This window comes from Neomonachus schauinslandi, chromosome 1 (genome assembly GCF_002201575.2).
Source record: "Neomonachus schauinslandi chromosome 1, ASM220157v2, whole genome shotgun sequence".
Classification (NCBI taxonomy): Eukaryota; Metazoa; Chordata; class Mammalia; order Carnivora; family Phocidae; genus Neomonachus; species Neomonachus schauinslandi.
The window spans coordinates 81660838-81674543 of NC_058403.1; the positions used below are offsets into that span (position 1 = coordinate 81660838).

The 13706-nt window shown below is 43.4% G+C and overlaps 1 protein-coding gene across 1 annotated transcript in view; it reads left to right on the forward strand.

Annotated features, from left to right (window-relative positions):
* Positions 1-13706, forward strand: part of LAMP3 (lysosomal associated membrane protein 3) — a 31586-nt gene that overhangs the window by 3722 nt on the left and 14158 nt on the right. The window contains exons 2-4 of the mRNA XM_021692568.1: positions 1907-2652; positions 3663-3791; positions 13584-13641. Coding sequence (XP_021548243.1) covers positions 1907-2652; positions 3663-3791; positions 13584-13641 — 933 coding nt within the window. The remainder of the gene's footprint in view (positions 1-1906; positions 2653-3662; positions 3792-13583; positions 13642-13706) is intronic.

Here is a 13706-nt window from a genome sequence, read left to right on the forward strand (position 1 = left end):
AAGGATCTAATGATCACCCCCCACCCAAGAGAACAAAAGGCTAGTGGTTTCCAGTCTCCCAGAGTTCTCTGCAGCAATCTTTGCTTACCACTACAAGATATTCCTCAAGAGTCCATCTGGGAGTGAATTCTCTTTCTCCATAGTAATAGTGTAAACTTAATGGGGTTTCTGTTAGGGTCATGACTGAGGAACCAGCAACTCAGATTTAGCCCAAATGAATTGTGAAAATAAATCTTTCACAACTGTCAACCTTCATACCAATCTTGAAAGGAAAAATCTTGCTCCAAGTTCTACAATGCAGGCATAAAGTGTCCACATATAGTGATTTTATGAAGGCTTACAAGGAAAACCTACAGTCCATAAAATCCACACTCTCAAGTATCATACATTTCAAATTATCCAAATGAACATTTTAGATACAAAAAAAAACCCAGTTAGTAATAGTCTCACATAACTTAATGTCATTAATAAGCCTTTCTTTCTTTTTTTTTTTAAGATTTTATTTATTTATTTGACAGAGAGAGAGAGATAGCCAGAGCAGGAACACAAGCAGGGGGAGTGGGAGAAGCAGGCTTCCCGCTGAGCAGGGAGCCCAATGCGGGGCTCGATCCCAGGACCCTGGGATCGTGACCTGAGCTGAAGGCAGACGCTTAATGACTGGGCCACCCAGGCGCCCCTAATAAGCCTTTCTTAAAGGTTATTCAAGGCAATTTGAACTGGTGCTTTTGTCTTTCTCATTTTTCAAGCCAGCTGTGCAGAAATAATTTATAAGCATTACTACTGGGCTTGAAGTTAGAACTTTTCTTCTGGAAAATAATCACTATTTTATCATATAAGCTTTTGAAACCCTCACCAAAGACCATCATTATGAGGGTCTGGTAATTTGGCGTCCCTGGAGAGGCACCCCACTCTTCTTCTCTGTTTTTGTCTCTTCTCTCACCATTCTTCCCAGTGATGCACACCACCTCCACCCACACCAAATCCAAGGGCAGGCTTTGGTTCAGACAGGGGCTCAAGTCTCACCTCCAAAATTTACTAGGTGTCTCACTTCCAGAATATACTAGTTGTGGGATTATGGTCAAGTTGATGGGATTTTTCTAAACCTGAGTTTCCTCATCTGAAAGGTTGATAAAGATAGAACCCATCAGAGGGCTTTTGAGAGGAGTTGGTGAAAGATGACCCTGACCTGAGGCCTGCCATGTAGTGTCCAATAACTTGGACATTTTATTGCTATTATTATAGTAAAAGTAACCACTTAGAAATATAATGAATGAAAGAGGGAGATAGTAAAGGAGTTTATGGATGATTTTGATTAGATGTGTATTTCAGGACTCTAAACACCAGCATAGAGTGATCTCCTTTCCCTTTTACCCATGTTTTCCCAAGTCACTGGCCAGCACTGGGGAGCTCCAACTCCAGTGAGTGTAAATACAATGGGCAAATACAATGAAACCAAAGCATTGAAGAGACAGAGCCATCTCTCAGTGTGCCTGATTCTAAACTCTCAAGGAACATCATCTGCATTTTGCTCAGTTTTCGGATTTGCTATGTGCTTGGGACGAGGCAAGGATAGAACTATTCTGGTTGAAAAAGAGCCAGAACCCTCTCTCTGTCAAATAAATAAATAAAATCTTTAAAAAAAAAAAAAAAAGTAAATGAGCATGTTTGGAAATAACAAAATAAATCATGTTTATCTCCAAAAGAAAAGTAGAACTACCATGTGATTCAGCAATCACATTTCTGAGTGTATGTATATACGAAGGCAATAGAGCCACTATGTCAAAGAGAAAAGTAAATAAATAAATGCGTGTTAATTTGTTGGGCAGAAACATCAAAATGGGGGTGGGGGAGGGAGGCACCAATGTGAATTCTTAGTGTGGTCACACTTTTATTTCCTAATTTGCAGGGATTTTGCATTATGGCAGTCAAATAAGAGCAAAAATGTTTCCAGAAACCGCGGACTATCAACCTACAATAGCAGCAACAGCAGAGGCCACAGCAAAGCCTTTCCTGCAACTAACTCACCAAGTCCCTGGCCAAACTTTAGCAGCCAGATCAATGGATGGTCACGTCCCCTCTCAAAGAGCTGCCCCAACCTCCAGCTCTGAGCCCCCAACCACACATACAACAGTAAAATCTCTGGTAACAACTTCCTTGATAGCTACAAACAGCACCCCAACTACCAGCCCGACAGCCCACACCCTAGTCACAACCTTGGCCACACCCAATAATTCCCACACAGCTGCTCCAGTCACTGAGGTTACAATTGGCCCCAGTGCAGCCCCAGGTTCACTGCCAACCACCATCCCTCCAGCGGCACATATGACAGGAACCAGCCCACCAACTGTCAGCCACACAACTAGGAAAAGCACCCAAACCAGTCACCAGACCGCCCTTCCAGCAACTTTGTCCACCCCACTACATAACAGCACAACCAGTCACAAGTCTGCTCAACCCAGTCATGCCCCAGGCCCAACCCCAGCTGCACACAATACCACCCAAACGGCCTCACCTGGCACCACGGCTTCCAGACCCACTCTTGCACCTCGGGCTTCGTCAGCCAAGACTGGAATTTATCAAGTTCTAAATGGAAGCAGGCTCTGTATCAAAGCAGAGATGGGGATAGAGCTAACGGTTCAAGACACAGAGTCGGTAAGTTGGGGCCATAGGACTGTAACACTGTCTTCAAAAAGTGTGAGTATGGTGTGTCTTGCTGAGAATAGGCATTCCCCTGCATCTTGTCTTTTAATGAAATAAAGGGCTGCAAGCTCCTCTTTCTCCAAGGTGCTCCATTAAAAGATGAATCTGTTTTAGAAAACATACAAAAATAAAAACTGATAGAGACTGGTTAGAGAAAGGCACACACCAAACCTGTAACTATGCACACCTCTCACTTTTAGCCAACATGGACGGAGTGTTGGGGTGCGCTCCGTGTTGACCTCAAGCCTCAGCAACTCTCCTGTGAAGTGAGGGGTTTGGCTTGCATGGTCTCCATGGTTCCAGCCAGCTGCGACATTAGTATCAAAAGTCCAGGTTAACAAGAAGATTAGAAGGGGTGGCGGTGGGGTTAAGATTATTCAATTTACTAAAGGAATCACCATAAAAATAATACTTTCTTTTTCTGCACAGGTTTTATGAAACTTCCACATTCAGGTTTTCATTTGAAACAGAAGTACATTAGACAGCAAGATCTTTCCTGTAGTACCTTGTAACATGTTTAATTTAACGAAAATTAAATTCTATGCAGTATGTCAGGAAAAGACTGGCTATAAATGATCTATCAAGGACTCTTACTATGGGAGAACTCCTTTAAAAAATCTTTGAGGGAGACAAACCATAAGAGACTCTTAATCTCAGGAAACAAACTGAGGGGGGATGAGGTGGCTGGGTGATGGACATTGGGGAGGGTATGTGCTATATCAACCTCTGCTGTACCTCTGAAACAAATAATACATTATATGTTAATTAAAAAATTGAAAAAAAAAAACAATCTTTGAACATAGCAGTTTGGGAATGAGAGGTGTTTTCTGGGGACTTGGAAGTTTTCGAGTGAACACGCACTAGACTTGAGTTTCGGGCTCACTTAGTAGCCTGTGCTTCTGGTTCCCTAGCTAGAGCTTTCTTTGATATCTTATTGATCTGATCTATTTTATTTGGTTTAGGTGTTTTCACTTCAGAGATACTTCAACATCGACCCTAATGCAACCCAAGCTTTTGGGAACTGTGGCTACCGAAAATCCAACCTTCTCTTGAATTTCCAGGGCGGTTTTGTGAATTTCACATTTACGAAGGTGAGGGCTGAGCTCCTTCATACTAACTGGCTCTAGCATCGCTTTCCCTTTCCCTCACCCTGGGGTCCGGTGGTGCAACCCCACACTTCACTTTAAGTTCCAAAGGAAGTAGATCTCAGAGCCTTTTGAGATATTCCCCGATAAGAATGAGGGGCATGGAGATGGAGAAGAGGGAAGTGTCGACATCTTATGTTTGCCTCCTAACCCCTTAAGCCTCCTCCGTGCAACCCAAGAAGGGCTTCAGTGCCTCTGAGGGGGAGACTTGGCCTTGGGGAACCCAGCCACAGGTGCCCTTTGCAAACCACCCAAAGGAGGAAGTTATACAGATCAACAGACCCATTGAAATTCCCAGTGGGCACACAGAAATAGGATTATTCTCAGACCAAAATCATATGTCACCATGGGTTCTTTCCAACTGTGGCAGGCAAGATTCAGGGACTAACCAGGCACTGGGTTTTCCAGACCATATTACAAAAGGGATGGACAACGGAGTGGAGCAGAAAGACGATGGACATGAGGTCAGAGAGTCTTGGCTGAAATCTGACTCTGTCACTGTTCTCCTTGTGACATCAGGCAGGCAACTTAACCTATCTGAGATTTATTTGAACACTTGAGAAATGGGGGAAGGGAATTAAAGATCACCTCTGTAAAGAGCATTGTCCAGTACTTGGAAAGTAGATGTTCAAGAGCCAGTAGCTATGATTACAGTGGCTCAAGTGGGTAAGTGTCTTGGCAATACAACGTTGGTCATCCCACTCTCAAAGGAGAGACTTACCCTGCTTCTCCCAAAGTGTCATTCAAATAGGCCAAGTAAGAGCTGGCCAGGGCGGGGGCGTGGGGGTGGGGCGGCATGCTTGCCAAGAGTACACTTGCAGCTGGGACTTGGTGTGGGCCTCCTTCTTACCTGTTGAATGTGACCCCTGAAGTTAGAGGGGTCTTGGGTGGCAGAGCTTGGAGAGGAATGAGCATAAACATAGGCATGAAACAAGTCAAGATTGGCTCTAAGCCATGACACTGATTAGCCACATGATCTTGGACTAGTTGGGGCATGTTTTCTCATCTATAAAATGAAAATAATGACACCTCCTTAGTGGGACCCTTGGGAGAATCAGAAATGGTATATGTAAACTGTCTTGCACAGTGTTTGGTATATAACAATGTTCAATAAAGGGTGTTGACATTCTTAACCTTGTGTCAAAGGCTTTATCCTCCTTGTGCATATGATTCTCCTTAAGGTAGAGATGCACTGGAGAAGTCAGGGGTTTCCCTTCAGTATCAAATGGGAAAAACATATTCTTTCACACCAGAAGAACATTCTGGGAAGAATATGTGCTCTACTTCTGGACAACTGATATTAAACCTACAGAGGGGTCAGGAATTCTTTTAAAGTCACTTCAGCAAAAGGGCAGAGGGTAGAGGCACAAACATCTCTGCTTTAGCTCAGGGCCTGATTCCACCCACACTCCTGCCCGTGTGAGTAACTGTCTGAAGGCATCAGAAAACCTCAGCGTTTTCTGTAGCACACAGTGGCCACTGCCTTAGGCAGGCCTGCAGGAGTTTCTCTGGCACCTTTCAATGTCTCTTTTTGCTCCTTTCCTCTGTCTCCTGATGCCCTCTCTGCCTGCCTTTCCAGTACCTTCAGACTGGATTCTGTTTGATCAAACTCCACCCAACAGTCGAACTGCTACCTTTCTGGAAATCTCTGTGTCTCCAGAGGTATGGGTAGGAAATGAGTACTGAGATAGAGCTAGAAGGACCAGCAGGACCTCTCTCTCCTCCACCCCTCTTCTGGAAGAAGCAAGGAGAGCCACTATCCGTGGCCCCAAGTTTGCATTAGCTGCTTTGCCTGAGTCCCGCCAACCAAATACACTTTATTCATTTCATTCCCTAGCACCAATTCCTCAAGCAGCTGACCTTAGCTCTACAACAACAGGGAAGCAAAGAAGCTTATAGAAAGCAAAAGTTCCCGCCAGCTTTAGTCCTTCAGGAGAATTTCCACATTTTAAAAGAGAACTTGTTTAAGCTAAAATAGTGACCACAAATTCAAAGATCACAGGGGCTAAGTATAGAACTTAAGGAGAGAAGTAGGCTAGTAAAATTTTTTCCCCCTTGAAACACGCCGTCTTTCTTTTTTATTGTCCCACTTTCGCTGAAGACTTCATCTTCCCATTAAGTCTGCGTAGGAAAAACGCTGGAGGAATGAGATGACAGAGGCAAGCCTCAGAAGTGAGGAAACACAAGGGAGGGGTAGGACATGCCCATCCTCCCCAGAGGGGGCAGCCACTCCTCAGCTCCGGCTGGTAGGTGCCAGTGGCTGGACTGGCCTCCCTCCCTGGGGACTGTCACTGTCCTTTATGGTGGACATTCATTCTGGATGACCGGGTACACATTCTGAGTGGCTATGGCCCTACCGTGTCAGTTGTTAGATATTTTAGATATCACCTCTCTCAGGTGGTCACAAGAAACCAGGGTTGTCAGATCTTCTGACTATTCAAGACAAGGCAGAAATCCAGATCTTTTTATTTTTAAATGCTGGCAACACATTTTTTTGAAAACTTGAACAAAGCTGGCCAAACAGAACACAGTTGTAAGCCAGATGTGGCCTGTGGATGCTCTGCCCTAACAGGTGGTCTGTGCGAAATGTATTTAAACAGGGAAGCCATCTTGTTTCTTTCACAGGAGAAATGGCCTCAGCAATTCTGTCAGCCACTTTTCCAAATGTAGTTACCCTCTAGACCACATTTCTCAACAACAATAGTCGTAACATTTGGGGCCAGATAAGTCTGTGATGGGGATTGTCTTGTGCCTTGTGGGATGCTGAACAGTATCCCTGGCTTCTCCTTACTGGATGCCAGTAACAACACTCAGGCCCATTGGTGACAACCCCAAATGTCTCCAGACATTGCCAGATGTCCCCTGGGGGGGGAAAATCACCCCTGGTCAAGAACCACCGCTCTAGAGAACAAGAAAGTCTTGGAAAATAATTTATGTTAGTTATGACATCATAAGTGTTATAAATGAGAACCAAGTTGGAGAATGGTAAATGGATGCTGGTAAGCAAGCCTGAATTAACAATTTATTAATAGGAATTTATGGAGACCCTATTGCATCCTGAGCACTGAATTTAAGAAATAAAACATATGAACATAGGGGAAGGGAAGGAAAAATAAAATAAGATGAAAATCAGGAGGTAAACCATAAGAGACACTAAGCTCTAGGAAACAAACTTCGGGTTGCTGGAGGGGAGATGGGGGGTGGGGGATGGGTTAACTGGGTGACAGGCATCAAGGAGGGCACTTGATGTAATGAGCACTGTTATATGCAACTGATGAATCACTAAATTCTACCTCTGAACTAATAATACAGTACATGTTAGCTAAATTGAATTTAAATAAAGAATTTAAAAAATTTTTTAAAAAGAAATGTTATAAAGAGAGCGGTTAACCTCCTATTTGGGAGAACAAAGCTTTGCTAAGACTTTTTTAATACCAATTTAAAAATATCTTTTTATTCCTATGTAACCTAGTTTGACTTGTCAAATCATTGTGAACATTCCAAAAATTTTATTTTTTTGCTTATTCAGTAGGATGGGGAAAATTATAACAGGACTTACCTCTTAGTTTGATGTGAAGATTAAATGAAGGAATCCGTGTAAAAAACTTATCACAGAGTTGGGGCGCCTGGGTGGCTCAGTCGTTAAGCGTCTGCCTTTGGCTCAGGTCATGATCCCAGAGTCCTGGGATCGAGCCCCGCATCGGGCTCCCTGCTCCACGGGAAGCCTGCTTCTCCCTCTCCCATTCCCCCTGCTTGTGTTCCCTCTCTCGCTGTGTCTCTCTCTGTCAAATAAATAAATAAAATCTTTAAAAAAAAAAAAAAACTTATCACAGAGTCTTCACTCAAAAATTTTTTTTTTAAGATTTTATTTATTTATTTGATAGAGAGAGAGAGACAGCGAGAGAGGGAACACAAGCAGGGGGAGTGGGAGGAGGAGAAGCAGGCTTCCCGCTGAGCAGGGAGCCCGATGTGGGCCTCAATCCTAGGACCCTGGGATCATGACCTGAGCCAGAGGCAGACGCATAACGACTGAGCCACCCAGGCGCCCTTCACTCAAATTTTAACCGGTGTTATTCACAATGGTGACAATAAATGAGATTGCCCCTTCCCAGTAAACCTCTCTCACTGAGCTCAAATGATCCTTTTTTGTCTATTTCTCAGAGCTCAGATCTACCACAAATAGAAAGAGAGAGCAAGCAAGTTAAGCTTCGACAGCCCTACTCATCAAAGAAACAGAGCTGAAACCTCAGCTCTGGGGGATGGGAGACAGGTGGGTACAGAGGAAGGGGTGGAGGATTTGGGAACTTCAAGCAGATTCACCCTGAACCCAAAGCGCAAGGGAGATTACGTGCTACACATTATGCAGTTTATAGTATCTGCTTTCTCCTTTGATACCCACAAAGTGATTCTCTGCCAGGCATTTTTTGCAGGTTGGAGAGTGAGAAAGATCTACCATGCCAGATTCTTGAAAACAAAGTGAAAATCCTTTGTGTACCCATCAGCGTTGCCAAAAGGGGCTAAGGACTCCTAACAGCCAGCTGTGGTACGTCAGCTCTTATGGTGTGTCCATGGGAATGGACCTGTTGCACAAGTCCCATCCCCCCATTCAACCGATTGGGTGCTGGACACAGTGGCTCCTCGTCACCAGTATCTAAGAGCTCAGCAGTATCTCATCAGAGGGGCCCTAATTCCCCAAGGGACCTAAACATCCTCCTTAGCAAAGGACCAGGTCCAGAGCATAGTTCCTTCCATGGCATTGCAAATGGCAAGATTTCATTCTTTTTGATGGCTGAGTGGTATTCCATTGTGTATATATACCACATCTTCTTTATCCATTCATCTGTCAGTGGACATCTGGGCTCTTTCCACAGTTTGGCTATTGTGGACATTGCTTCTATAAACATTGGGATGCAGGTGCCCTTCGGGTTACTATGTTTGTATCCTTTGGATAAATACCTAGTAGTACAATTGCTGGGTCGTAGGGTAGCTCTATTTTTAACTTTTTGTGGAACCTCCATACTGTTTTCCAGAGTGGCTGTGCCACCTTGCATTCCTACCAACAGCATAAGAGGGTTCCCCTTTCTCTGCATCCTCTCCAACACCTGTTGTTTCCTGATGTTAATTTTAGCCTTTCTGACCAGTGTGAGATGGTATCTCATTGTGGTTTTGATTTGTATTTCCCTGATGAGAAGTGATGTTGAGCACTTTTTCATGTGTCTGTTGACCATTTGTATGTCTTCTTTGGAGAAATGTCTGTTCATGTCTTCTGCCCATTTCTTGACTGGATTTTTTGTTATTTTGGGTGTTGGGTTTGATAAGTTTTTTATAGATTTTAGATACTGCCCCTTATCTGATATGTCATTTGCAAATATATTCTTCCAGTCTGTAGATTGCCTCTTTGTTCTGTTGACTGTTTCCTTTGCTGTGCAGAAGCTTTTTATCTTGATGAAGTCCCAGTAGTTTATTTTTGCTTTTGTTTTAACCAAGTGATTTGTTCTGCAACTTGGTTTTTCATTGATGGTGAGGACCAGGAGTTGACAAGCTGTGGCCCCCAGACCAAATTCAGGCTGCCACCAAAAAATGTACAGTCTGCAGCCTAAGAATGGCTTTTACTTTTTTAAATGGCTGGTGGGGGATGGAGGAAATTGTGTGGAGCCTAGAAATCATATGAAATTCAAATTTCAGTGTCCATAAATGAAGTTTTCTGGAAGGTGGCCACACTCTCTTGTGTATGTGTTGGTCTATGGCTGCTTCTGTGCTACAATGACAGAATTGAGTGTCAGCTACACAGAGCCATGAAGCCTAAAATATTTACCATCTGGCTCTTTACATAAACAAGCTTGCCAACCCCCTTTATAGAATAAACTTCAGCCCTACTACCATTCAAATTATGCCAAATTCTGAACTTCTCAGTCGAAAAAGAAATGCTTTGTTCTAGTTTAAATAAAAGACAATTTCAGAGTGCCTGGCTGGCTCAGTCCGTGGAGTGTGTGACTCTTGATCTCGGGCTTGTGAGTTCAAGCCCCACATTGAGTGTAGAGATTACTTAAAAAGAAAAAGACAATTTTATTTCTATTCTCCTATTTCCATTTCTATTCCAAAACTCTACAGAAAAAGCGGGCACAATTGTCTAGATAAGACTCATTTGGTATCAGTAGCATAAATTATATAAAATTTGGAATCTCAAGGAAACTAAACATCTGTCTGTGCTTTTGTTTACATGAGTTCACCTAACAAATGCTTTTCCTTTATCCTAACCGTGGACATAAGCTCAGGCCCAGGAAATATTTGGCTAATAGAAGGAAACCTGGATACGAGCTCCGGACTCTGTCCTGTTATGTCATTAAGGTGAACTCACAGCGGGGCACCTGGGTGACTCAGTCGGTTAAGTGTCTGCCTTCAGCTCCGGTCATGATCCCAGCGTCCTGGGATGGAGCCCTGAGTCGGGCTCCATACTCAGTGGGGAGCCCGCTTCTCCCTCTCCCTCTGCCACTCTCCCTGTTCATTCTCTCCCCCTCTCTCTCTCAAATAAATAAATTTTAAAAATCTTTAAAAAGGTGAACTCACAGTAAATGTGAGCACTCTGCCATGGAAAGCCTCACTTTTGGCATTACCCTAGACAGTACTAGTTCTTGGGGAGTAGGAATGGCCCTTCCTATCAGGGCTGGCTTCATGAGCACGTGACTTGTGCAGTCAGCCGGGCCCATGCTTGGTTTAAGCTTTGCTGTCACCTCTTGAAATTCTTCAATGATTTTTGAACAAGAAATCCTACATTTGGGGGACGCCTGGGTGGCTCAGTCGGTTAAATGTCTGCCTTCAGCTCAGGTCATGATGCCAGAGTCCCGGGATCGAGTCCCTCATCGGGCTCCTTGCTCCGCGGGGAGCCTGCTTCTCCCTCTCCCACTCCCCCTGCTTGTGTTCCCTCTCACTCTCTCTCTGTGGCAAATAAATAAAGTCTTTAAAAAAAAGAAAAGAGGGCGCCTGGGTGGCTCGGTTGGTTAAGTGACTGCCTTTGGCTCAGGTCATGATCCTGGAGTCCCGGGATCGAGTCCCACATCGGGCTCCCTGCTCAGCAGGGAGTCTGCTTCTCTCTCTGACCCTCCCCCCTCTCATGCTCTCTATCTCATTCTCTCTCTCAAATAAATAAATAAAATCTTTAAAAAAATAAAAAAGAAAAAAAAGAGAAGAAAAGAAAAGAAACCCTACATTTGGGTTTTATAGCAGACCCCACAAATTGTGTAGCTGCTCCTGTTTCCAGTAGATGGTTAAATACAGACAACTGCATTTCGGGGAATGTGAGAGAAAGTTCTTGCACAACGAATTTTTTGTCCATACCCACATATCTCTTGGAGGAAAATGTAGGGCAGGATCCTGTAGACCAGATTTTGCTTTGTGTCACCTACAAACAATGTGAATTAGAGGTAGATGCCTAATTCCTCTGAGCCTCTTTGTTCTCAGCTGCAAAATGGGATAATAATATTTATTCTATTTTATTTCTAGTAAACTGTGAAGCCTTTGTAGAAATACAAAGCCTTTCCTTATGTGAGGATAGATTGAGGAGATGCCACAGGAAGGGGAAGATTCCAGGACGTACCCAATGTTGCTTAGAGCTGGCCTTATCACTGTTCTCCTGCTGTTCCTTAAAGGAATCTCACACTGCAACCCATGCAATTTCAAAAAACCAACTCATGCTCATGTCACTGTTCTGCTTAAATCCCATCAGTGGATCCTGTACGCTCTTAGGATAGGGCGGGGGTCTTGTATCAGTGACCTGGGGCCCTGAAGTCCAGGTCTCTTATATACTAAAAAGGACCCCAAATAAAGAATAACCTGAATAAATCGTTTGTGAAAATGACCGAAGAAGGGCCTGGGTCACAGATGTTCTCTCTAAATCAAATGGATGGTCCAAGCATATTGTTCACCCTGCCTTTGAGACCCAAGAAGGAAGGAACCGGGTCTTATTCTTCATCTAGGACCTAGAGCAATGCCTGGTCTGGAGTGGATATAAGAGAAGTTAAATGCTAGACGTGGAGGCAAGAAGCTTGGGGTCATATCTTCCCCTGCCACCTATTAGGGCTGGGACCTTGGGCAAGTCAGTGAGCCTCTAATTCTTCTCAGAGTTGCTGTGAGGATTACGTAAGGCATGGCAAAGCAGTGTCTGCTCCAGTGCCTGGCACAAGGTAAGGAGCCAGTATGTGGTAGGTGCTATTCAACAAATTATAGGATCTAGAGTTGAGTGTATCAGTAGCAGTTACCTTACTAAAGCAGTTTGATTTTTAGAACCCTTATACTGTGTAGGGAATCATCATTTTACCTAAAAATAATACACAAATGTACTTGAATATAGTCAAGATTATTATTATTAAATTTCTTTATGACTAGACCTGGAACTTTTAAAGGTAATTCAATTTCAGATTCTGATTTTCGTTGCTCTATCATTTTTTTGCACCTCTTACTTGTGGATAGTTTTCTAATGAATGTTTACGAATAATAACTGTAAATCACCTACTTTTAAAAACCCCAAAACCTCCTTTTTCAACTTACCCTTCTATATCTCAATTCAATTCCTTTTAATGTTTCACACCCTTAGTCTCTCAGGAGGTTATAGGGCTGTTTTGTAATGGTTTGTTTTGTTTTTCCAAAAGGGCAATCCCTGAATAAAATGTGGAACACTGCTTAATATTTCTGAACACACCTCCTGGGGTCCTCTTCTAGAGAACACTCAGTGATTTCAGAGTAAACCATTTTTTTCCAGAATCCCTCATGGTGGCCCCATCTAACCATTTTGGAGACATGAACCCTTTAATCTATTTAAAGCAATTGATACCCTCCCCAGGAAAATGCATGAAAAATTTTGCATGCACTGTTTTTCCCAGAGAGTTTATGAGCCCCGTGAAGTCCACCCATGGTAGATGAGTGGTCTCAGGGCACCTGGGTGGCTCAGTTGGTTAAGCAACCGACTCTTGGTTTCAACTCAGGTTGATCTCAGGGTCATGAGATCAAGCTTAGCTTGGAGTCTGCTTGGGACTCTCTCTCCCTCTGCCCCTCCCCTCTGCTCTCTCTAAAATAAATAAATAAATCTTTAAATGCTGAAGTTCTTCCTTTTTTTTTTTTTAAGATTTTATTTATTCATTTGAGACGCAGAGATACAGAGAGAGAGAGCATGAGCAGGGAGAGAGGCATAGGGAGAAGGAGAAGCAGGCTCCCTGCCAAGCCAGGAGCCCAATGTGGGGCTTGATCTGACCTGGGATCATGACCTGAGCCGAAGGCAGATGTTCAACCATCTGAGCCACCCAGGCTCCTGAAGTTCTTCCTTTAAAAAAAAAGATGAGTGGTCTCAGTTTGAATCTCTACCCTAAGATACTCATTACTAGTAAAAGCTTAATGTACACCCCTCCAACCTCTCCATCTTCCAGATGTATATGCATTTTAATAGGAAGAAACTTGGCCTAACTGAAGAGACTTTGGACTGGTGGAATTTGATTTTTAGGCTCTAGCAACAAGTATGCAGGAGAAAAATTGGGGACCAAGAGCAAGCCATTACTTATTATTTATTTATTGTGTGGTGTATTTACTTTTTTGAAGTTTTCAGACACAATTATGGTTCCATACCAACACACCCCCAAAGCCCCATATCAAGGATTGAATAGCTGGAATCCTGCCTAAACAAAGTTTGTAAACCAGAATCATAAATGTAAAAACAGATTGCCCAAAGGTTAACACACTGCTGTTTTACAGGATGAAAACTCGTATTATATCAATGAAGTGAGAGCCTATTTGACAGTCTCAAATCCAGGTAAGTTGTTAGAGAAGGTCATTCCACCAGCAATGACTCTGTGCCTCGGGTTAGCTCATTTTTTA